The following is a 24,487-nucleotide window of genomic DNA, read 5'->3' on the forward strand; positions in this document are numbered from 1 at the left end:
GCCTGGTGTATCTACCACTCCCTCTGGAGTGCTAACTTAACTGTGCCATGGCCTGAGCATGAGGTTTTAGTGTCCATATGCCTGGGAGGCTCATTAGCCACAATTTCCTCATCCTAGGCGCCAGCCAAGTGCAACAGATGCTGTTGTTACCTCCTCTATTGAATAAAGTTGGGAGGGAAGAAAGAAATTTGTCAATAGTATTTTTCCATTGGAACCAAAATAAGCATCGTGTGTGTGGTATATTGTCCAATGGGAAGCCAAGTGCCACATCCTCATTTTTGTGTTACACAAAAACAGATAAGAATCTGCCCCTGTGCTTTTTAACATTATGCAAAGGACTCACCCCCACCCCCATTTTATTGAGGATACGTTACAGTTACAGCCATTCAGACATCCTGATTCCGTATTTTTTGTTTGTTTGTTTCTTGTTCTTGCAAACTCTTTGATTCTGAACATGGCATCTTCTGGGGGCACTTTTATTTCTTTCCCATTCTCATACCACCTGATCCAAATGGGTCAACCTTGAAGGTTTTCACTGAAACAAACGAATGCTTAGCAAGTATTGTTAAACCCTTTGCCTTAACAACTAGCACTAGCAAGATACCAACACGTTTACAAAGTATAGTCTCAACACAGAATTCTGGTTGCTGAAATGAATGAAATGACTGAAAAGTCGGTTCTGACCCCTTTAGAAGTAATAATAATTTTTTTTAAAAAGGTTATGCATGGTGGTACACAGCTTTAATCCCAGAACTTGGGAGGCGGAGACAGGTACATCTCTGTGAGTTCAAGGACAACCTCATCTGGTCTACAGCATGAGTTAAAAGACAGCCAGATCTGTTAGACAGGGAATCCCTGTCTCAAAAACAAACAAAAAGACAAGGAAGGGAAATAAAAAGCCTGAATATGTAAGCAGGCTCTGTGCTGAAGACCAGTGGATAATGAAGCCATGAAATGAAAAATCAAATGCTTCTTTTGGGACACAGGATATACCAGGGTGAGGGGTCCCCCGAGAATACTAAACCACTGTTCTTCCTGTACGTGTCAGCTTCTGAGGGACCTGTGACACGGAAGGCTTCCTCCTGACTCCTTGTATTTCTCTCTGCACCCTTCTTGAATGCATCCTGAATTTGCCTTACAGACCTGGAGCAGAGGATCAACTTCCCCCAATTCCCCAAATGCAAGGTTTACATAGGACATATGTTAAACTGCAGAAGAAAAGACCTTTTCATCTTCCTGTAGACTCTTGCCTGACCACTGGGCACTTGGTTTGTTTTTTTCCATTCAGATATGTGCTCTTCCCAAGCTCCTTTCATGAGGGGAGGGATGTGAGTGAGGAGGCCTTGTTCTCCCTATAATTTCATTTTATTTGTTGTTTGTTTTTCTTTTGTTTTTACCATGCTGCATATCAAACCCAGTGTCTCATGAATGTCAGGCCAGCACTCTGTAGTGCCTCTGCTACTCAGCTAAATCCCCATCACTCTCTGTAATTTTGAACCTATTACTCTGGTCTCTAATCATAAAGAACAGGAAAAGAAGGCAAAGCCTCTTTACACTCTCAGGGGAAAACTTATTTTAAGAGCCTATCTCACCCCTAAATACCAATTGGTGTGTTTTCAAATACACAATCCTTTTATAGCCGAGTTCAGATTGACTATTATGAATACAATGGATATATACATAACACATGTGTCCTTGATTCATTATAGTTGTTGCCTTTAAATTTCACTCTAAGAGTTAGGGTTGTTACGTTTCAGTATGTCCCATATATGTTGACTCACATGATCAGGAACCCTAATGAAGTGCTTCCAAGAGACGTTCATGTACAGTAGGGAATTTTTAAATGTAAAGTGATAAAAGCTCCTGGATCTTAAAGCTATAGTTTCCAGTGTCCCAATAAAAATAACATCATCTCAAAATTTCTATGACTTGGCTTTCAGGATAAGAAATGTAATTTCATGCCCTACACTGCAAGGTCTTGTTAGGTCACTCATGAGAACTTCTCTGTTGCTTTAGGAAAATAGGTAACAGCCTAGTCATTTGTCAGTGGTATGCTCTTTACAAGGAAAACTGGATAAAATGTACTAGTCTAACTGCTTGTCTACACTGATGATTTGGATGCTGTGAACCTTCATTTTATGGAAGCCATGAATAAGAAGTTTTGTTTTGCTGGAGAAACAACTTCAATCTGACCTTGAATTCCTAAAAACCCACCTTTTTAGTCTTTACCTAACTCTGATTCTAATCAATTGAGCAGGGAATCTTATTCAGCCTAGAGCCACAGTCATTCCTTCCTTCGGAAAACCGAGAACCAATCATTTTATAAACCACAAAAAAAATCTTTATAACCTGTGGTTAACATTTCATCTGTCTTTTGTGTGTCAGAAAATGATTGACCTTGTTTCAGACTATTTTCTCTTATGTCCTACAGCCTCAAATACACTTGTTATCTTAGTTCAATTAAACTCAAACTTATTGGTTTGTTAAGTACAATAGTAAAGCTCCCAGCTTAGCAAAACCTTTCCAGAATTCAGTAAGAAGCTGTGAGGATGCATCCCGGCTGTAAGCCGTGGGTGTGGGTACCTTCATTCTTACGTTTATATTTCCTGAAGGCTTAGAATAAACATATATAAAAATCCAAGATGATGATTCTGCATGGAAATCACTTTCAGAGTAAATCTCTGTAGCATACAAATGTAGAAAGGTCTGCCAATTCCCAAGGCACCGTGATGCCTTTTCTGAAGTCTCTGTCTGCCTCTGCGCAGTCAGCTTCATCAAGTAGCACTGTGGAATTATCCCCCACCCAATAGGTCCAGGAAAAGTTGCAGCACTTCACAATTTGGCCATGATCCAGTCTGAGCTACTAGAAGATCAAATCATGTCCTCACTGCTGTGTCTTTCATGGTGGGGATCCTACGTTCTGACAGAGATGTTTTTCTAAGGTTTCCTACCTTGGACATTCTCAAGCAGACTCAAAATGGGGAGACTATGATTCCCCAAGCATTAACCTACTTCAGTTATCAACATTTCCAGCAGTGCTTGCTAAATAACTATTCATTTTCTGTATGTTAAAGAAGATCATTACATAATTCAGCATTTGAGCCTTACCTTGACTTAGGGCCCTCATCCATGGCATACAGAGCACACATTACCAATGTCTCACTTCCAGGTGTGGTTCTTCAAAGTTAGATCTTCTGTGCTTCTGTGATCTGATATTTACACTACTTTTTAAAGTGAAACCCTGAAGACATGAGTTTTTAAATAATCCCAGTGTATTGAAACCACCTCCATCTATGCAGAGCTTAAACCTAAAACTGTCTTTGGGAACATTTGTCTTGCAAAACACCTTTTTTCCCCAGCAAGCCAAAAATTTATTTAGAAACACTTCTATCAGGGAGACTGCAGGATTTGGGCTTCAAATCCAGGGGCAGAAGCTAGTTTTAAAGGGAAAAAAACACAAAAAGATAGTTCCTGTTTCCCATCCAATCATAATGTGAGTGGGAGAAGGTGCTTGGGGATTTTCCATAGTGGCACACTTTTAGCCTATCAGGGGGTTGTGCAAACACATTTAAAAATAAAAGTTCACCACTTTTATTTTTAAATTAAATGTTGAAATTTTGTGGTCAGTTCTGGTAGCTCCAACCATTCCCTCTTATCTAACATCCTATATTTTGCACCACCCCGCTAAAATGTCTGCTTTTAGTCTGTGAGAGGAGAGCTGTACCGGGAATGGTTTGCTTCCCAATTTGGAAGAAAGGAGAGAAAAAAAGATGTCAAAAATTCCAATCCAACCACTGACTACTCTGCAACCAATCATTCCCATATATAATCTGATCAGTAATTCTTATACCTTGTCTGACTTATACAAGAAGTGTGAGAAAATGTATGAAACAAAAAAAAAATGTGAAAGCTGGGCGTTGGTGGCGCACACCTTTAATCCCAGCACTCGGGAGGCAGAGGCAGGCAGATCTCTGTGAGTTTGAGGCCAGCCTGGTCTACAGAGTGAGTTCTAGGACAGCCTCCAAAACAATACAGAGAAACCCTGTCTCGAAAAATTTTTTAAAAATGTGAAGAAGAAGCAAGTCACTCAAGCATCTAGGACACCTCATCAATGTATGTGCACATTAATTCTGAATTCCTAATAAAGCTGAATGGAGGTATACAATTTCTATACTTGAATAAATATGGGTAAAAATAAGTGATTTCTTGAGCTGAAAAAATACCAGTTTATATCATGAGCTTCCAAGAATGCCACTGTAATGTGTAGTCAGTCATGAAACACTATTTTCCTCATTGGAAATCTTTAAGGACTGCAGCAAATGCTATCATATAGGAATATCCCCTGTAGCCTACATAATTTGTCTTATATGAAATAAAAACCATAGGAACTCATGAGTGTAATTTAAGACATCAGTTAGCCATTCCTAATTAACTGTGTGTGTGTGTGTGTGTGTGTGTGTGTGTGTGTGTTAAAATAATTAGTGTTTATTAAAAGTGAACTGTGTGGAGTATGGAGCTTTGTTGTTAGATATGAAATACATGTCTTGCAAAGAGTAACCATGAGCTTGTGGGGTGTATAAACTATAATGAGATTAGTATATTTAAATCAACCACAAGCTTAAAGGATTTGGAGCAACTCAAGTTTAGAACCCTTCTACAACTTTATCAATGTTTCCAATTTTTTAGATTTTTCGCCTTTACCTAATGTAACCACACTTCTTGGAGGAGTAGCAAGGCACACATTAACAAAGCCTTTCCAAATCATTCGACTTTGCTTTTAAAGGAACAAAATCACTGCTTCATATCTGTATCTCATATGTTCATTAAATAGTTCAATTGTATGATTAAAATATCTAGTTCCTATGGAATAAGCACTGTAATATCACAGAAAAGTACGGAGTCCAAGAGAGATGCTGAACGCCTTGAGCTGTAGAGCAGTGAGCCAAGGGCCTGGAGGAAAGGGAGTGATTGGGCTAGTTATTAAATTATATAAATGGAATTCATTGATGGGTATGAACAGAGAGCCTTGGGCACATGGACATGAACACAGGGCTAAGCAAACAGTAGTCACTACATAAGCACCGTCTGAACCCAACCCAAGCAGAGCACAGGCCCTGAGGTTGAGAATTCTTATTTCAGTCTTGAGGAGTTCACCCTTCTTGCTTTCCTTTATTTTCCATTCTACAGACATTTCCAGTTTGGCAAGGTGGGTGCTTTCTTGATGTGTATAGCACAGGTTGCTTGTTGCCAGAGTTGATGATTCTGTAGATTAGATTGAAATACTGCATTTCTAATATGTTTCCCAAAAGATGCTGGTCACAGGGTTCATGCTGAGATGCACCACATGAGATTTTTCTAAGTTCTCTTCCAAAGCCAAAGCCTGTTTTAAATTTATGTTATATTGCTTCCTTTGGAATGATAGAAACTGCTTAATAAAGTAGAATATTGATTGCATCAATATCATTAATATAAACAATGCAATGATAGAAACATAGTTCTATTCAGCCTCTAGGTCAACTAATAGAACATGCTAAACTCCAAGTCTTCATGCTCTGGTGAAAGGAGAGGAAGGAAATAAGCATTCCCCAAGGATCTGTTGTATGAAGGACATTCTGCCACACTGCCCTGATAAAGCAAGCTTAAGCAGTGGGTTTCCATATCATGGGAGAAAGCAGAATCGGGGAAGACAAGTAGGTGTTTTGTCAATGGATTGCAGAAGGAAGACACAGATGGTGAATGCAAAGTCCATTCTCTGGGAAGAAAAAGTCCTCCAATCTAACTCTCTCAGAAAATGTATCATCATACTAGGGACAGCTTGCCATGCCACATGTATATGTTAACAAAATGGCACCATCCTCTCAAGGCAGTGTCCTCACTATATTCGACCCTTCTAACAGTAAAAAGTGAGTCTTCAAAAGGGATCTGGGGAGATGGTTTACGCAATCTGTGGAAAGGCCCTGAGTTGGATTCGTAGCAACTAGGTGAAAAAGCTGGGTGTGATGGCGCAGTGCTTGAAATCCCAGAAATGGGGAGGTAGAGCTCTCTGACCAACCAGCCTAGACTCTGTGAGCTCATCACACATGCTCACACACACTTTTTCTTTCAGTATAGCAGTATTGCCTTTTAAGTGATTTTCATTTCATAGATCAAAACTGAATGTTTCCCCTTAAGTGTCACTTACAACCCATTAAATTTCTGTAATTTGAAAGTGCATGTGATAAATACATGAATATTAGAACAGTAGGATCATAATCCAATACTATTCTGGGAGCCAAGCTATACAAGAATTTTAAATGATATGGGCATACATGCATCAGTAGAAAAAAATTAAGCAGTAGTCAAATAAAATGGTTTCAGTTGCTATTTAAAACAGAAGGGGAACTATAGGCTATTAACCAGATTGTTGTGAGCAACCAATTCCCTTGGGATACTTTATATTCATTATTGTAAGCTTTGTAAATGTTGTGCATAGAGCTTGTATTCTAATTAGCATCATGTCTGATATCAATGGCAATGTATGATGGCATTTGGCATCCCTTAAGACACACATGCATTCATGTGCACACATGTGTGCATTCCACACTATCTTCTCTATGGGAAATAAGCATCCCAGGATTCCCAGTATCTGAGATTTATCTGTGTGCAAAGTATTTAGTGTCTTAGAAATATATACTGACACCATATAGTGTCTCTGGTATTAAGCAAATATACATCTTCCTTGAATGGATTCCTTACTAAGGAGAACTTTGCTCGTGTTTAGTTAGTTAATCTCCTCAATCTCCAGTGATTTGGGGGAAAGGGAAGGAGGGACACAAAAGAGAGGAGAGAACATTAAAATGAACTTTTGTTTTTCTCAAATGCAGTGTTTTTGCTGTTAATAGTTTATAATTATTTCATCCCATAGTTTACTCTTTAGGAGGGTGCCAGTCCCTCGTAAAGTCAGTATCAAGTACTCCAAATTGCCTAGGCCCCATGAATAAGCACACAGAGGCATTGAACAGGATAGAATGAGCATTGTCAAGCTGTTTCCACATTTCTTGAGGAGGGCCTTAAACGAGACTCAGTTTGAAGAGTCACCTACAAGGAAAATGCTTACTTTCAAAAATACTCCATTCTTTCCAATAAAGTTAGGAAAAACAGTTCCTCCCCTGCAGTGATAAAGGATGAAGGAAAGATCTGGTGAATGCCCAGGAAGTCTGCCCTCCAGGGAAGGAAGCCTGGATGAAATGACTCTGCCAAAAATGCCTCCATTGTGTCAATTATGAGAGACATTTCAGATGCGGCATAGCATATCGTTTATGTCAGAGATGTCATTGAGTTTATCTATCAATAGAATAAATGTCCTGACGATTCCTCAAATATAGTAATTTATAAGTTGTTCTAATAAAAGGACAATTTTTCAGATGCTGTCACTCATCATTGATATATTTCGGTGCTTGTGAATATTTCCATGTAATTATGGTTAATTCTCTAAACTATAAGTGCTGTAATTTCCTGTGACCTGTTACAGCTAGATGCATTACTTGATCAGAGCTCTCAATGAAGCATTTTGTGCACACATATTTAGTTAATTGGTAATTTTTTCTGCCTGTGTTTATATGAAATATACTCTATAAGGGAAGGAAATCAGTCTACAAGCAGCTGAGACTGGTAGAGAGCAATTGGGTTCTATCAGAACAAACAGCTGTCAATAATGACTTAGGAATAAAATTACCAGCAAAGAAAAGAACCTAGACATCTGCAGGATATGTAGACATATTTTTATACCCTATTAGCTGAGATCTGGACAAGGGTATCACTGAGTTTTCCCAGCTGTACCTGCTATTTTACTTCAAAATACTCTCAGACTAAGAGAACACTGAAACTCATTGCATAAACTCAATAGCATTAAAAAAAAAAGTTGGCTGCCTTTGAACAGTGTGTATTTTGATTTCACGTAATCAGCATGAAGACTTTCTATTTCAAACTATTTTGTTGTTCCTCCCGGCCATAATATGAGACTTAAAAATAGTTCTGTTATCTTTGTTTTGTGTCTTTCCAATCTGAGTTCTATTGCTTGGCTATTTTTCTTTCTGTCTTTGGGAAACTGTGTTTCGGTCTCATTACACGGTGTCTTATTTGCTTGCATCTGGCACTGTCTCTGGCAAAGGAAACTTGCAAGGTGGGCTTCTAGCTTTGGAGTTTGGTTATTAGACATGTCCATGTACTTGCAGGCATCTGCAGATAGTAGTATAGTTGATATTTAGATTAAAAGTAATTTATTTTTATAAAGGAAGTTTTTTGCAGTCTCTTATCTACTGAAATTTTAGTTCACTGAAGGAACAAATTCGAAACAAAAGAAATATCAAGTTGTTTTTTCTTTTTTTAACTGTTTATACATAAAACGAAATCAGCTGTTTGACTTTGTTTACTTTGAAGAGTAGTCAGCATATTTCATATCTTTGCTGCCTGCATGTGGCCATAGAGGGCAGCTTCAGCATCACTTTGGAACTTGTCAGAAATATTTTGTCTTGAGTTCTACCCCAGACCGCTGAATCAGAAATCCAGATGCAGAACCGCAGAAGCTCTTTGGTTGTTTGTGAGTTGCTTGTTTTGTTTTTTGTTTGTTTGTTTGTTTTGGCTGCCTTGGAACTCACTATGTATGCTGGGCTTTCCGAGCTCTCAGAGATCCCACAGCTTCTGACTCCTAAGTGCTGGCATTAAAGGTCAGAAAAGGTGGTTTGTTTTTGTTTTTGTTTTGTTTTCACATTGTCCTGTAGTGTGCACAGGCATCTGAAACAGTGAACACATATATGGTGCTGTGTTTCGTAGCAATGATATGTGGAAGAATCTCTCATTCCATATTTATTGAGCTGAGTTATCAACATTAACTTTCACCTCTTAGGTGTCACAATTTATTGATAGTTTTCTGTCTTCTGGTATTATTCTGCTTATCTTGGCTATTCTTATCTACAAAACAGTATGATGTTCTAAATATTGTTACACTAGTTTTCAGCAAATAATCATTATATATTCATGTTAGGACACTGTAAAGGAGATAGAATGTGTCATAAGTTATCAAAAACACAGCTATATTAACTATATGTAGCCTAGCGAATAAAGACAATTCAGAAAGTACTTTTTAAAAATACATAATTTATTTCCTTTTGAGTAGCTACATAGGATTAGAGGCCATTATTTATGAGTAAATGGCAATTATAAGTACAGTATTTTGATTTGAGAACACCAGTAGTCTTGCGATCTGTAGATCTTGGGCTTCACTAGAATTCCATGAGAACAAGTGCCTTCTCTCAGCTAGGTTCCAAGAGATGAGGGCCACAAGCCTGGGCACCTTTCAGCTCCCTAGGAAGGATCCTGTCACCTTGGTCCACTCTCTTGCCCTTGTTGGAAGCTTTGGCAGGGCACTGAGAGCAGTGCTGCAGGGTGACAAAGACGGCTCTGCATATGTGGGGCCATGTCAGGAACATGGGGGGCGGCAGCAACACAAAAGTGCCTGCAGGTTGTCAGGATGACATACACAGAGATACAGGCTCTGTTTGAAACAGTAGGTCACTTGATTGCATTGACACTTCAATTCTTGTGGTCTTACTGATACTGAGAATCAAAGTGGAAAGTGAGAGGGGTTGTGAAGCATGACCTCCAATTTAGAACATTCAGAAACTACTAGATTGTTTATATTTAAATGAAGAGAATAGAACTTTTTAAAGAGGAAAATGCTGGTACCCCGATAGTCAAAGATGCTAAGTTTTGAAGATTTTCCCAATGTTTCTAAGTGACTCTTCTCCTTTCCTGTCTTTAACCTGAGTCAGAAGTAATAGTGTTTATGTTGCTAACAGTTAGGCCCTTTGTGAACTTAGGAGGTCATACACATTATAGTTGGTATGAATATTCTCTCCTACAAGATTACCAGTATACTTCCCATGTGTTTTTATGTGCCAGGTCTGGTAAATGACAGTATCTTTTTTCTAACTTAGAAATAGAATCTTCCAGCCGGGCGGTGGTGGCGCACGCCTTTAATCCCAGCACTCGGGAGGCAGAGGCAGGCGGATCTTTGTGCATTCGAGGCCAGGCTGGACCGATAGCCTCCGAAACAAAACATAGAAACCCTGTCTCGTAAAAACCAAAAAAAAAGAAATAGAATCTTCCAAATAGAAGTTAGGTAATGCTATATCATATCATTTGCAAAGAGCAGCTCTATGTAAACAAATGTAGTTCTCGTATTATTCCATGCCACTGTTCACTTTACCTCTGTGAAGATGTTTCAGCTGTTTCCATACAAGTCTAATGGCATGATCTGTCTTGTATTGTCTGGTGAGACCTGTGGTGCCCTATTCGGTTGCTCTTAGTTAAACTGCTAGGCCTCCTCACTGACTCTGGGCATCGCTTTGTAAGAAATAAGCTATTTGGTTGAGATTCAACCAGGGCCATTCTGCACTGTGTGGAGGATTTCTATTAGTCTTCATTTTACAGGAAAGTTTCTGAATAGACCCAAGTGGACTTGCTTTTTATAGGCTCATTCCTCCTTTTTGTTTTTAATTGAGAATATTTTAAGAATATTGAGTCCTACCTAAGGAATTCTAATTTCTTCATATTCTGTACTGGGATCACTATTAAGCAGGCCATCTGCTTCTTCTCTATGGATGGGGCATGAACATGTTCTGATCTTAGAACATGTCACTGAGACGGAGTGCACCTCACCCATAGGGGCAGCTAGTACAGCTCTGAGTCTTCTCAACCTTAAGTCTAGCTGTTCTAGTATTTTGTGATGGCTCTAGTATCCTCCTATTTTCTGAAACTCCTTCCAAGTCATCATTTGAATGGTGAGACCAACTCTGAATTCATCCAGGCTTAACCCTCTCTGAGCAAAGCAGAGGTAAATTCTTCTCCCTCTGTACCTTTTGCATCCTCAACACTTGGCTGATCTTCCATTGTGATTTGTACTCTAGCTATATGTTGTTCATTATTGTTAATTTCTTCTCAGTTCCATTTCTGTAGGGTTCTACTGTCCTTGTTAAAAAATAAACAACTCAAATCCATCAGTGAAACTTCCCTTACCCTATCCCCATCACCATTTCTTCCTCTCACAGCTAACTATTCCTATTCCTTACTCAACACATAATCTCATAGAAATGCATGATCTTGTTGTATGGTCTGTTAAAGACACTTGGGTTTTAGGGTGTGTATTTTTTCTGTGGCATAGTTAGGTCGGAATATATCTTACAAACTTTGGGTGAGGCATCAATACATACAGTCATCTCATTCATTCTAATTGTTACATAGTAGTGATGGTTTTGATAGAACATAGTTAATCATAGTCTCTGGCCAGTGACTAGCTTATCCAGCTTACTTGCTATCAAATAATACTGTGATAAGATCTCTCTGAAGCCTCTGTATGTGTGAGTGGATGTATAGACTCCATAACAAATGTCCAGAAGTAAAAAAAATATCTGCACTTTAAACCTTAATAAGTGCTCCAAAATTACTCTCCAAAACAAGTACATTGTGTAGGCATACAGTCTCTGTAAATAGCTTGGATAAATTCTTTATTTTAATGTTTGTTCAAAAATATGTAATCTCTATTTCATGATATGTGTAAGTAAAACTAAGCAGATGAATATTTACATTAAAGAATCTTCACTGTTTCCTTCATCACCTGATGTGAAGGAGATACTAGAAGTATAAAATATCACTGGATCTATTTTCATAGATGCCCTAGGCATGGCTATAACAACAACAAATTAAGCTAAGCATTGATTTTAAATGGGGGAAAGAAGATATTCAAAAACAGAAGCCTCATCAGAATTACTTCAGAGTTTTATTAGGACGGTCACCAGTTTAGAGCTGTAAAACTGGTCATAAAACCCAATACCTTCCCATAGACATCTTTTGAAATAAACTTGCAGTTCATAAATGCCATTCTTAATAGCTGAAATTTAATATCCAATCAAATTACAAGCTGATAGATGTACAAACTGCTAGCAATAATTTTTGGCTAGATTTTACTGTATTCTCATCCAGCTCAGTGATCTCTGAGGGTTCTGAATTCTGCTGTCCTTTGCCAGATCAGTGATGTGTCAGCTGAGGGTCAGCATTAAAACTCCACTAAATTAGCCAGAAACGCCAACTCTTAAGCTCGTCTCCTGAATGGTTTTAGTGCGAAATAGTCCCCTTATGCCTCTTAACATTTCTCGTTTTGCACATTACTACTGTATCACATCATGGGACATTAAGCATATTTCAACTCATGGGATTAACTCAATCATGTTTTTAGAAATTGAAAACAAATCTTATAACTGGATGAGTGATGATATTGAAGTAATAACAATTTCCTGGTAGGCATGCTTGTTTAATGGATTGCATAGTCTTTCCATGTGTAAACACTGCAGTGGTTTCACTAACAGAAATTGTTCAGTTTTAAGAACTGAAGTTTAACAGTCTTTGGGCTTGCTAGATAAATCACAAGAAATATGGACTTTGCATTCTGATTCTCATTAATGGCATCATTGTCCAACTAAAAAATAACTTAGGAAAGCTAAGTTTACTCCAGCAGTAACAGAGTGGGACCAGCATAACACTGGGCTTGATATAAAAGTGCTGTCTTTTTCCCTTTTGCTGGAATGTTCTGTAGCATAATAAGTGTGCTGAATTGTGCTGGCCTCAGCCTGAAGCACAGGGTGATATGCCCCTTTTTTGAAAGATATTTAGAAAAATTTGTCTCAGTGCTTGGCAACTACTCCGACAGAAAACAGATAAAAATAAGGGTAGTTTATCAGTTCTGCTGTCCTTATCATGTTTCACGTTGAAGGCTGTTGAAATGATGAGAAACAAACAACACTAAATAGGGCTTCATCATTATCACTGCTGAGGGGAACTCGGGTTCAGCATCAAAGAAAAATGCATTTGCTTTCAAAACTCAATTCTTCATTTTGAGAGGTGCACTGCACTCAGGTATTGATGTCTAAAAATGGAGTAAATTGGAGAAGGCAGGAAAGTGCTGCTGTGGGAACGCAGAAATCCAAACAGTAGTCATCTGCACACTTGTAAAAGCGCTGCGTTTTCAGGGTTCTGTTTCTTACAGACGTAGACTGGTGTCTAAGGACTGCCATTTCTTAGCAGCTGGAGTTGTCTCCATCACATGGAGCTCTTTAACAGCTTGCTTTAGTTTTGCACATATGCATAAATGGAGTGGGACCTGCTATCAGGGAAGTTTGTCACTCTCTAGCATTTACTATGTGCTACTGAGATACCAAGACCTATAGTGAAAAGGCTCTTGGCTTCCATCTCATTTGCTGTGGCAATATATGTGAAAGCAGTAAGTTTCTTGAATATGAGGTATTTATTATTAGTTAGAAATATGGAGAGAAGCTAGAATACTCTGAGGAGGAAGATTAAAGCAAGGTTTTAAAAGATGAATCACAAATGATGCAGAAAAGACTTTTACAGTTTTCCCAGAATTTTGTTGCCTGTGTCCTTGTTGTCTTCAGGGATAAAACTGAAAAATGTACTTCTAAAAGAGCTGCCTCTTCCTGTGTTTGCAGAAACCTTGATAAGTTTAATTCAGCCTTAAGACTTACTGGGTCATTAGACTCATTAATTGGCTAGAGCTATTATCACTATTAGATGTAATAAAAATGAAAATAAATAAATAACAACCTCACAAAGTTTATATAACATTCTCAAGGTCACATTAGGACCTGGAAAAGTACCTTATTTTTCAGATTTGCTTTAAGTTGGGCATGTATCTAATCCTTAAACCTCAAAATGACTACCCCAGAAAAATGAGAACACATAAATTGTAAGGAGGCCCATTCCTTGCCTTTCTTCTCTGTGGACAACAAGAATAAACAGTAGTTTGTTATGCTTTTGTGCATTGAAAACACATGTTGTTCATAGCCTCCCTTTTGTCACTTCTCACAATATTTTATTTTAGACTCAGATACATATTTGATTTGTTTCCCTTCCATTTTTTGGAGGGGTGGTAATATCATTACTATAAAAAGCCTTGAATTCTTTGGAGTTGGAATTACTCCTCTCAGTCTCCTGAGATTCTGTGTTACCTTTCTGTAACACTATAGAACACTGTGTCATCTAGACATTTGAATGGTGCTAGGTGGAGTTTTAAGAAAATGCTCCTACCATAACTACAGTCAACTTGATATATAGTCTTGGATAGACTCATATTGCGTTTTGTGCTAAAAAAGAGGTGCCTATACCTGTATTCATTAGAAATTATGCCAAGTTAGAAGGAAGAAAATACAGCATTCTTCATTTCCTAAAGGCTTTTTTTTTCAGGATCTATCAATGCCATGTTAGTCGGGGATCTTAAAATGTAGAGTTTTATAATCTAGGGGCCTTTGGTGCAGGACATAAAGACACGTGATTTTAAATTCATGATTGTGTGAAACTTGTATAGTCTACAAACAATAGGTTCCTGTATCAAAGCTGGATTTGATATGGAGTGATCAATAATTGAATTAAGTACTTTTTCGAATGCTCTCTTACTACTTTATAGACACATGACACTAGAAAGTGCCAGTTCATTTGAGATTGGACCTGGTGTTTATCAAACTCATTAACTGTGTACTTTTGGCAGACTCCTTATACAGACCTATTAGGGTCTGTACAGCAATATGATTTGAAGTCAGTTTTCATCCTTCAAGTCCCATTGCCAATCCATACCAACATAGCCCTGTCTTTTCTTGTAACATAGTTATCCAAATCATTACATTCTTTGATAGGCTTTCGAATCTTTAATGATAAGAACAAAGTCACCATATAGTCACATCGTATTCCTGACTTAGCAAGACACTTCATTTTTCATTGACTAAAGAGATAGAATTGCAGTTGAACAGACAAATAAATAAAAACAAGTATACAAAAGCCAACAAACAGTGACATGCCATAAATGAAGGAGACTAGCTATTACCAATAGTCTGCAATGACTAATCTTGTATGTCAACTTGACACATGTTAGAAGAGGGATCCTCAGTTGAAGTATTGTCTCCGTCAGATGGCCTCTGGGCATATTTGTGGGGCATTTTTCTTGCTCCTACTTAATGTAAAAGGGCTCAGCATATTTTGGACAGTACTATCCCCAAGGCAGGTGGGGCTGAGCTATATAAGAAAGCCTGGAGTCAAGTAAATAGGCAGCATTCCTCCATTGGTATCTGTTTTATGCCCTTGCTTTTGGGGTTCTCCTGTCTTGGCTTCCCTTTGGTCCTGGTGTTTATCAAAGGAACAGAAAACACACTAGAACAGAGTCTGTATTGGTAATATATACCTCTTCCTGATGAATGCATATTTCCTGTGAGGCAAATATGCATAATCAAAAGGAAGAAGGCAATTTGCATCGATCCATTCTGAACACATAACTGCTCAGCTTGAAGGATTAGATCAAAGCAAACACAAGGCTTACCTTGACACTGCAGGAACAAAGGTGTGCTATTTTCTTAGTATTGTTTTCCATACTAGAGAATGCTCAGTGTTTTAAGCCCCCTGCCTCTGTGAGCTAGTAGTCCCTTAAATGTGTCTGTCTCCTTGGAGCAGCAGACCTTGCCAGCCATTGTGGATTGTCTCTTTCATGTCTTTTTCTTTCAGTGTGTTTCTTCCAACATGTAATGGAGTTTAAAACTTACCTTAAATCTCGTGTAACCAAAACTGAGGCCTTTATTTTCCCATACTGACTGCTTGAATTTCACAGGGAATCTTCAAGTAAATTCAGCTCTGAAAGAAAAGAAAATAAGAAGGAACACGCATGCACACACTTGGCTGATTGTTACTTACTAAGATTTCTCTTAATTCTACTCTGCATTATTTTTAGTGTGCAACATTTTCATATATTAATTTTATAATCCCACTTGACTAGTTTCAAAAACAGAACTTTACAATAAGAGATACTTGAGTTATCTAGTAGAAAATTTGTTTTCATTTTCATTTGTCAATCAAAAATGGAGTAAGATTACTTTGTCTTAAAAACCTAACTAGATATCTTTGTCCTTATTTTTTGAAACTGGATTTTATGTATCCCAGACTAGTCTCAAACTTACTAGGCTAGCTCAAACTCCTGATCTTCCTACCTCCCCATCTCAAGTGTTAGCATAACAGGCAAGAGATATACCATGTGACTCTAAATAGATACTGACCAATAATTTAAAAAATAGGAACTGCCCAATTAATGTTTGTATCTTTGGGGGGAGGAACTTGGGATTTACAGCATCTTGATATTCCATTCTTTGCTGTAGCCCGTGGGAGGCCTGCCCTTTTCTGGGTAAATACAAAGGAGGGCTGTATTGGGGCGGGGAGGGGCAGGTGAAGAGAGGGAGTGGGAGGAGAGGAAAGAGGGGAGGATACGGTCAGAATGTAAAATAAATATAATACTAAATATAATAATAATAATACCTATATTGTGTGACATGACCAAAGATGGCAGTATGTATGGATTTACTCATTATTTTGTTTGAATATATATGTATCTCCCAGTGTTTTTTATTCTAATTGAAAATCATTGTAATACCTGCTTGAGTCAAATTCATAGGTTTGAGAGTAATGAAATGATAAAAATTTTCTTATATGTTAGTTTCTTGCTAAGTTCATGTGGGCTTTCCCCTCTTTCTGTTTGTCTTTTAGTGCGGGTGTTGGCCGGACTGGCTGTTTCATTGTAATAGATGCCATGTTAGAAAGAATAAAGCATGAAAAAACTGTAGATATTTATGGCCATGTAACTTTAATGAGAGCCCAGAGGAATTACATGGTGCAAACAGAGGACCAGTACATCTTTATCCATGATGCGCTGTTAGAAGCAGTGACATGTGGGAATACCGAAGTGCCGGCTAGAAACTTGTATGCCTACATCCAGAAGCTGACACAAATAGAAACAGGGGAGAATGTCACCGGGATGGAGCTCGAATTTAAGGTACGACATTGGCTATGATGTAGTTACTTGCCAGCAAGTTATTTTGTCTTTGAAATAGACTTCCCTTCGTTATCTTTCCAGTTTTGAAGTACAGGGTTCAGTTACTCTTCTCTGGTATCAGATTATGAAACACTTTCTTCTTTTGTCTCTCCTCTATTTTTTTTGTTCCCTAACAATACTGGGGGCCCTTGATGTCCTAATTTAAATTCAGAAATCGTGTTTCTCAGAATGCAACGTTTACAATATTCAGAGGGCTATATGGAATAATTAGCTAAAAGAAAGTACACTTTGAATATTTCCTATCAAGTAAACAGAAGCTTGATATCTGAAAAGGGCGTCTTCGGCACATTGCATTCAAACCATTGTCTAAAATTATCTTTGTGATGTTCTTCTTTTTAAATTCAACAGCGTCTAGCCAGCTCAAAAGCTCACACCTCAAGATTCATCAGTGCCAATCTTCCATGTAATAAATTCAAAAACCGCCTTGTTAATATTATGCCATATGAATCCACAAGGGTGTGCCTGCAGCCTATTCGAGGAGTAGAAGGCTCTGATTACATCAATGCCAGTTTTCTTGATGGATACAGGTATCCACCCCTACTCCCCTGACAATCCAAAGCCTTGATATTTGCATGTGCCCTAGATTTGTAACCACAAAGAATTTATTATCAATCCAAAGCCATTTTCTTTCTCAATAGATCATCATTCATTTCCTTCATGGGGGTGGTTTATTTTTATTTTTTTTTTAACTTTAGATAGAATTAAGCAATAGTAATAGTGGAGGTGAGGAAGTATGCTTGTGTGGTATATATACATCTTATATGGGTGTGTACATGTGGGTGAGTATGGTGTATGTTTACACCAGTGTAAGTGTGTTGGAGGCATGTGTGCAATACCAGTGTGGATATGCTGGGGGGGTTATGCATGTGAATACCAGAAGTCAGTATTACATGTCTTCCCCAGTTGTTTTCCAGATTATCTTGGTCTTTGAACCTAGAGCTCATCCCTTCAGCTGAACTGGCTAGCTAGTGAGATTCAGCGATCCACCCATTACCTACCTACCTACCTACACACACACACACACACACACACACACACACACACACACACACACACACACACACGGTTTCTGCACTTTATATCAGTGCTAAGGATCTGAACAGCACACACTTTACTGCTGGACCCATCTCCTCACTCTCCCATTATTGCTTCTTTTAAAATGACCTTCTCACCTATTCTTTCAAAAACCATCCAGATCTAGCAGTTGATAAAGCAGCTATTTTAGGCCATTTTTCATAAGCTTAATATGAGCACTGTTTCTTGAAAATGAAGTCACACAACTCAGCATTTAAGTGATTTGTATAACATGAAACTGAACTATTAGCATTGTAATAAATTTAAATAACAAGGATAAAGATATACATAATAATATTAACAACTCAATTGATTTTTCCAAGTCCCCAACATGTACTAACTGATCTTATTGATTATGTATCCTAATGGGAATCCCTTGCAACTGAATTAATAATGTATTTAGGATTGGTGTTAACAATTCACAAATCAATTTGTGCATGTCCTCCAAGTGCTTTAGCATTTTCTTTTCGTTCTCTCTATTCAGACAACAGAAAGCCTACATTGCTACCCAGGGCCCCTTAGCAGAGACGACTGAAGACTTCTGGCGCATGCTATGGGAACACAATTCCACCATTGTTGTCATGCTCACCAAGCTGAGAGAAATGGGCAGAGTAAGTGTGTCACCCAATCTGGAAAAATCGCATCAAGCTCACTAATTTACATGGTTTTGGGGTTCAGTGATGTGCAATCATAGAGACAGATAAGTCAGTCAGTGGTGCCCAGTGACTTACGTTGGACTCTGAGCATATGCTAGTTACCTTTTGCCTTAATAAGTTAGAATTTTATGATCAAATGGGCCATCATTTCCCCATGTAAAGGAACTTAAATTCGTGACTTTCGTTCCTAGGCCAAGCTTTATTTTCCTGTTTCATTGAGCATAGTGCTGGGAAGCTACATAATATTTCTAAAGTGCTAATAGCAAATCCGTTTTTTAAGAATAATTATTGTGAGGAACATATAAAGTAGCATCCCAGATACTTGAAACCCCACCACCCCGTCACCAGGTATAGCGCCAGAGAGCATGCTTGACTTATGGCTAAAAACCAACTTTTAGAGCTCATTTAGAAAGCACAAAGATATAAGGCCAAGAAGTTATCTGGCTCGTCTTAGTCTGGCTGCTGATTTTGCAAAGCTAACAACACAAGTCATCAGAGCTCCCAGGACCCCAGTTGACAGCTAAGATGGAACTAGATCAATGCTCAGGCTCCCTTCTGCTTTGTCCTTGGTGATTTCCTAATTACAAACCACAGAGGTATAAAACAAATGTGCTGATATAATGCAGGACCAAAATGGATAGCATTGCCCAAGGACTTATGTAATTATTTAAATAATTCTCAGTCCCAATTGAAGCACGCAGTTCAACTGGTATTTGATAAGGAGGTATGTTTTGCCAGACTCTGTGCTATGTTTTTGGAAAACAAAACAACAACAACAACAAAACACACATTACACCAGATAGTTTGCCTGTCTTCAGGCTAGGGGTTCAAAAGAATAGACATATGCAATTGAAATTGCCTTGATTTTAGAATTGTATTAACAAGCAAACATTTAGACAGCCAAAATTTTGTTGGCACCTTGTAGAATTTAATATTAATCTCTCCTTTTAGGAGAAATGTCACCAATACTGGCCAGCAGAACGATCTGCAAGATACCAGTATTTTGTTGTGGATCCGATGGCTGAGTACAACATGCCTCAGTATATCCTGAGGGAATTCAAGGTCACAGATGCCAGGGTAAGTTCAGCTCCACCATTAGCTAGAAATTAGGGTTAAGTATACTTCACTGGGAGAAACGTTTGCAAAATAACCATTCTCAAAAAGAAAATAAATCACCCAATACGGATGACTTTGAAGGAAAAGAATCTGTAACTTTGCCTTTGTCTGGGAAATGTTCTCATAAACCCTGGCTTGGCTTTCCTTCAAATGAACCACCTGGAAGCCCAGCTTTGGGGGAACTTTCTTGGTGACTGCCTGAGTTGGGAAGCATTTACTGATTGGTTGGCTGCACTTAAGTTCACCTTCTCAGCACATTCTCATTGGAGAGTTTTTGATTTCTTCATTACTCCAGGCTGTAAATATGTTGTTGTTTGTACAGCCCTTGGGGTCATATGGGCTTGTAGGTTAATTTGGTATGACTTTCAAACTGCAGAGCAAATGGCATTCCTTGGAAGCTTCTGACAAGCCTTGCACATTCTAATTTGCTTCCTGGCATGGTTTATTCCTCCATGTGCTAATGTGTCTGTCCATGAAAACTGTGAACTGACAACCCTTGCTGGCTAATTTTCATTCTGCATTTCTTAAAAAGATTGCTGAGTCCAAGGTTCAGCCCTGATGTAAGAGATTGTACGCATAAACTTTAATATATTTGCCATTAGAATTTCACAAACCATGATTGCAAACACATCTTAGGGGAGGCCAGGTCAGCTCAGAGTCCTGCTTTATTTTTGGAACTGTCATAGTGGGTGAGTTGACTAAAACTCCAGAGGGCTTGGGGGGGGGCAGTGTGTGGTTGATCCATTGTTTCTTCAGGAAAGTGGCTTTCACTCAGCTCATGTTTGTCTGCTAATCCCTGAAGTCTCTCCCTTGCTGTGACAGGGAAAGGGACAGAATCCTAGACAAAGAGACTCTGATTCACAGGAGGGTTGACTCAGGTGATAGACTTGATAATCCTAGGAAGTGTAGTGTGTTAATTACTCTGAATGTGACTACATCAAGGAAGCTATTATGTTACAAGATCTCATTTTTAAATCATCCAAGTAAGCATGCCCTGATGCCTGCCAGTATTGCTACAGTGTGAATCAAACAACTAAGTTCCTGGAAAGTAAATCTCCTAGCTATTTCTGGTAATAGAAAAGAAAATGCAGGTTAACCCAAACACATCTACCTAGCTCCATGTTGAACCTAATCACATGGAGAAAGAAAGAGTAAAGCAGACTTGCTCACGTTGTTTTAAAGTCTCTTTGTGGTTAACTGCCAGGGCTCTTGTTGTGTATGCTTCTCATCTCAGGTTCTGAGTTCAGAAAGCCAGGTGGCCTGTGAGAATACAGTACTGTTAAGCAACTAACCAAATAGTGTTTGCGCAAATGACCTGTTCTTGGCATTACAAGTGACTATGATCAAAAGTGAAATCTTCAGGACACTCGGAAGACAATTCTGCATCACCCAGTTTCTGATGACTTTCTTTCTTGTGCCCTCCTAAACTTTTCCAGGGAAAAGCAGGAATAAATAAAGCTTCCATAGTAAATATCTAGGAGCTGGTGATATCACCAAATACTATCTATGTTCCTCTGTATTCTCTCAAAGTTGGTGTGATCCTCTGTTCTCTTGTCAAGCATCTACAGTACTAATAGGGCACATGATGTGTGGTCATCCTGAGTTGAGCCACCTGTGATTGAGTTATCTCAACAAATCTTAGAAATGTGCATGCCTGGGCCCAAAAGAATCTTAGAAGGAAAGATTAGTGCCCAAGAAAGGGAAGCAGGAAGCCACTGGGAGTGCCTCTTCAAATGAGACCGGTGCCAGCAGACATGAGTTTAGCTATGCTTCCCTGGGTGGGTCTTAACAAGAATTTCTGTATTGATGAGCAAAGGGTCCCAGAAAGAATCTGAAGTATCGTATGTCCTTATATTCTTAATGGTAGTTCTTTCTGAGCTCGAAGGCTTTTTTATATTCTCTTTAAAAAGAAGTCAGTAGAAATACCAAGTAAATGCCTTAGATACCCATGGTTAATTTAGTACTTAAGGTAATTGCTGTGTATATAAAACATTATAGTAAAACGAATTCACCTATTTCTGTTTTGAATTATCATATTTTAGCTATGGCTTGTTTTCATATAATTTTAGGGTTGTCTGTGTGGCCTACTTAATTCCTGAAGCCAGTCAGGAAGATACCTCTGGAAAAAAAGGGAGGAGGGAGATACTTGCAAATAATCCCCTTGGATTCTTTCTGTATTAGTTTCCTTTTCTATTCCTGTAATAAAACACTGGCTGAAAGCAACTGGGAAGTAAGGATTTACTTGGTTTTCAGGTTCATCATTGAGGGAACCAGGGCAAGAGCTCAAAGCAGGAAGCTAGAAGCAGGAACTGAAGCAGAGATCATGCAGGAGCACTACTTACTGTGTTGCTCTCCATGGCTCACTCAGCTTGATTCCTTGTACCACCCAGGGACACCTGTCTGCGGTGGCACTGCCACTTTTGGCTGCACCCTCCCATATAAATCATTAATCAAGAAAATGCCCACATATGTTCATACAAGACAATTTGGTAGGAACAATTCCCTAATCAAGGTTTCCTTCTCCCAGAGACTCTGGTGGTGTCAGGTTGACTAAAACAAACTGGCACAGTGTCCTTAAACTGAATTTAAGCATCATTTGACACGGTTCACGGTGTGCCTCACACATGGCTACAAAGTGTTTACCTCAGAGACGTATAGGGTAGCCAGGTCAGCAACAGCTACCTGGTTTATATTAGCTTCCTTAAATGTTGCCATTTGTCATTTACAATGCTAGAAATCAGCATGCATGACTGATATGAAATCATTGTGACAACAGCAAGCCTCTGATGCAGATGCTTGCATACTCCTTTCAATGTAGAGAAATTAATAGATTGAAGTAAAGTATATAAGATTTGGGAGGGATATATATAAATGTATGTAATCACATATAATGATTTCAAATTTAAACTTTGAGGCTCGGAAGTACTTCTGAAGAAGATAGCTCAAATACACTTGTAATCTAAATATACCTAATGTTGACAGTATTAGCAGCATTTAATGCACACACGTAACTAAGTTTCTCTGGACATGTTTCTAATGTTTTTCTTCTCCTTTTATTTTTTGGGAAAAATTCCCGAATGCTCTTGTGGTTTGTGCCCTTGCTGAATTCTCTGGCACGCTGCTTCATGACTGGTTATGTGGCTTCCCCTCTAAAGGACGGCCAGTCCCGAACAGTGAGGCAGTTCCAGTTCACTGACTGGCCAGAACAAGGAGTGCCAAAGTCTGGAGAAGGATTTATTGACTTCATCGGCCAAGTCCATAAAACAAAGGAGCAGTTTGGCCAAGATGGGCCCATTTCGGTGCATTGCAGGTGAGCAGGAGTCACTAACGCTAACTAGACATTTAGAATTAATGCTAGGCAGCTGCACAAATGGCTGTTCTTTATTTACTTTGTCTACAAGTTTGTTAAAATAAATCTATGTATTTGAAATTCATTTTCGGAACATCCTATGAAACATAAAGAGTTGTTTCTTTTACTTTCCATTAAATGAAAAGAATTAGAGGAATGTTTTTATCCCCCAAATTGATCCCTTGTAAAAAACAAAACAAGAAACCAGTTTTTTGTTGCAGGATTGTGGGTGTGTCCCCTAAGAATAATGCATAGCACTGATCCCTGCCAGTGTTTGCTTTCTTTCTGTGTAGCTGTACCTACAATGGCCTCTCTGTATCTTTCCCTTTATCTCTTGAAAGACCCGTGAATTGCTGCCAAGCCTTAATAGCAGTACTAATTCCTGCAAGTCAATAAGTGATTAGTATGGTGCCTCAGTCCAAAATGCAATTTGCTTGAAAATTGTTGCTATATCAGAAAATGAAGCACCTTCAATTTAATTATTTTCAACAGTTTCTAGAGCATTTTGTAATTTAAGTCACTGAAGTTAATAGAAATACTAAGTGAACGCCTTAGACATCTACCATAAATTTACTGCATGTGGAAGCTGCTGCATGTGGGAAATATAGTAAAAGGAATTCACCTATCTTTTTTTAAACTACCATATTTCAGGATACTGAAAGTTTGAAGTTTCAGTTTTTAATATATTTATAGTCAATCTCGAAAGCATTTATGTATAAAAAGCCTGGTACTTTAAAAACAATTGTTTTTAATACCAGAGGAAGCAAGACATCAAAATGGAAAAATTAGACATGGGCTTGTCCTGCATCCGTACGTTTACGAATGTGTATAACACTGAGCCTCAGTTTTTTCTCTTCAGGTCTCTGTGATACTTTCCAACAAAGCTTTATTTCTCAGACTTGAAAACATTTATCTTATGCTGTCAAAAATCCCTTGCTACATATAACTGAAGAACAGATAGGATGTGATATATGGCCTCCAGGATTTAAAGCTGATGCTATAAACTAGAGTTGAAACATCTATTTTTTTAACATAGCACATTATTTCTCCACTTAATTCAGGCCTTCTCAGTATGACCTCTAAGGAAAAGAATATATCTGATATTCATAACTTAAGCTTAAGCCGTGTGTTACTTCTCTTTGGGGTTGCTTTTAGACAATGATTAAGAAACCACTTAGTACAAAGGTTCACATGTTATATACATGTATATTGGCATATCTCATTACATTTCAAAGTCTTCTAGATACATATCTCTTCTTGTTTTTGTTTGACCTGGAATAACACTTGTTTCTGGCATGTAAAACGAACATACTGACAATT

The 24,487-nt window shown here is 38.4% G+C and overlaps 1 protein-coding gene across 50 annotated transcripts in view; it reads left to right on the top strand.

Moving 5' to 3' along the window:
• The window catches only part of Ptprd (protein tyrosine phosphatase receptor type D), a 2,190,171-nt gene that overhangs the window by 2,158,266 nt on the left and 7,418 nt on the right, over positions 1-24,487 (top strand). For all 50 annotated transcript variants that reach the window (XM_040757239.1, XM_040757256.1, XM_040757242.1 and 47 more), the window contains 5 exons: positions 16,627-16,912; positions 17,321-17,499; positions 18,531-18,657; positions 19,654-19,779; positions 22,974-23,128. In XM_040757239.1, coding sequence (XP_040613173.1) covers positions 16,627-16,912; positions 17,321-17,499; positions 18,531-18,657; positions 19,654-19,779; positions 22,974-23,128 — 873 coding nt within the window. The remainder of the gene's footprint in view (positions 1-16,626; positions 16,913-17,320; positions 17,500-18,530; positions 18,658-19,653; positions 19,780-22,973; positions 23,129-24,487) is intronic.

The sequence above is a fragment of the Mesocricetus auratus genome, unplaced genomic scaffold (assembly GCF_017639785.1).
Source record: "Mesocricetus auratus isolate SY011 unplaced genomic scaffold, BCM_Maur_2.0 Super-Scaffold_100014, whole genome shotgun sequence".
Taxonomy (NCBI): domain Eukaryota; kingdom Metazoa; phylum Chordata; class Mammalia; order Rodentia; family Cricetidae; genus Mesocricetus; species Mesocricetus auratus.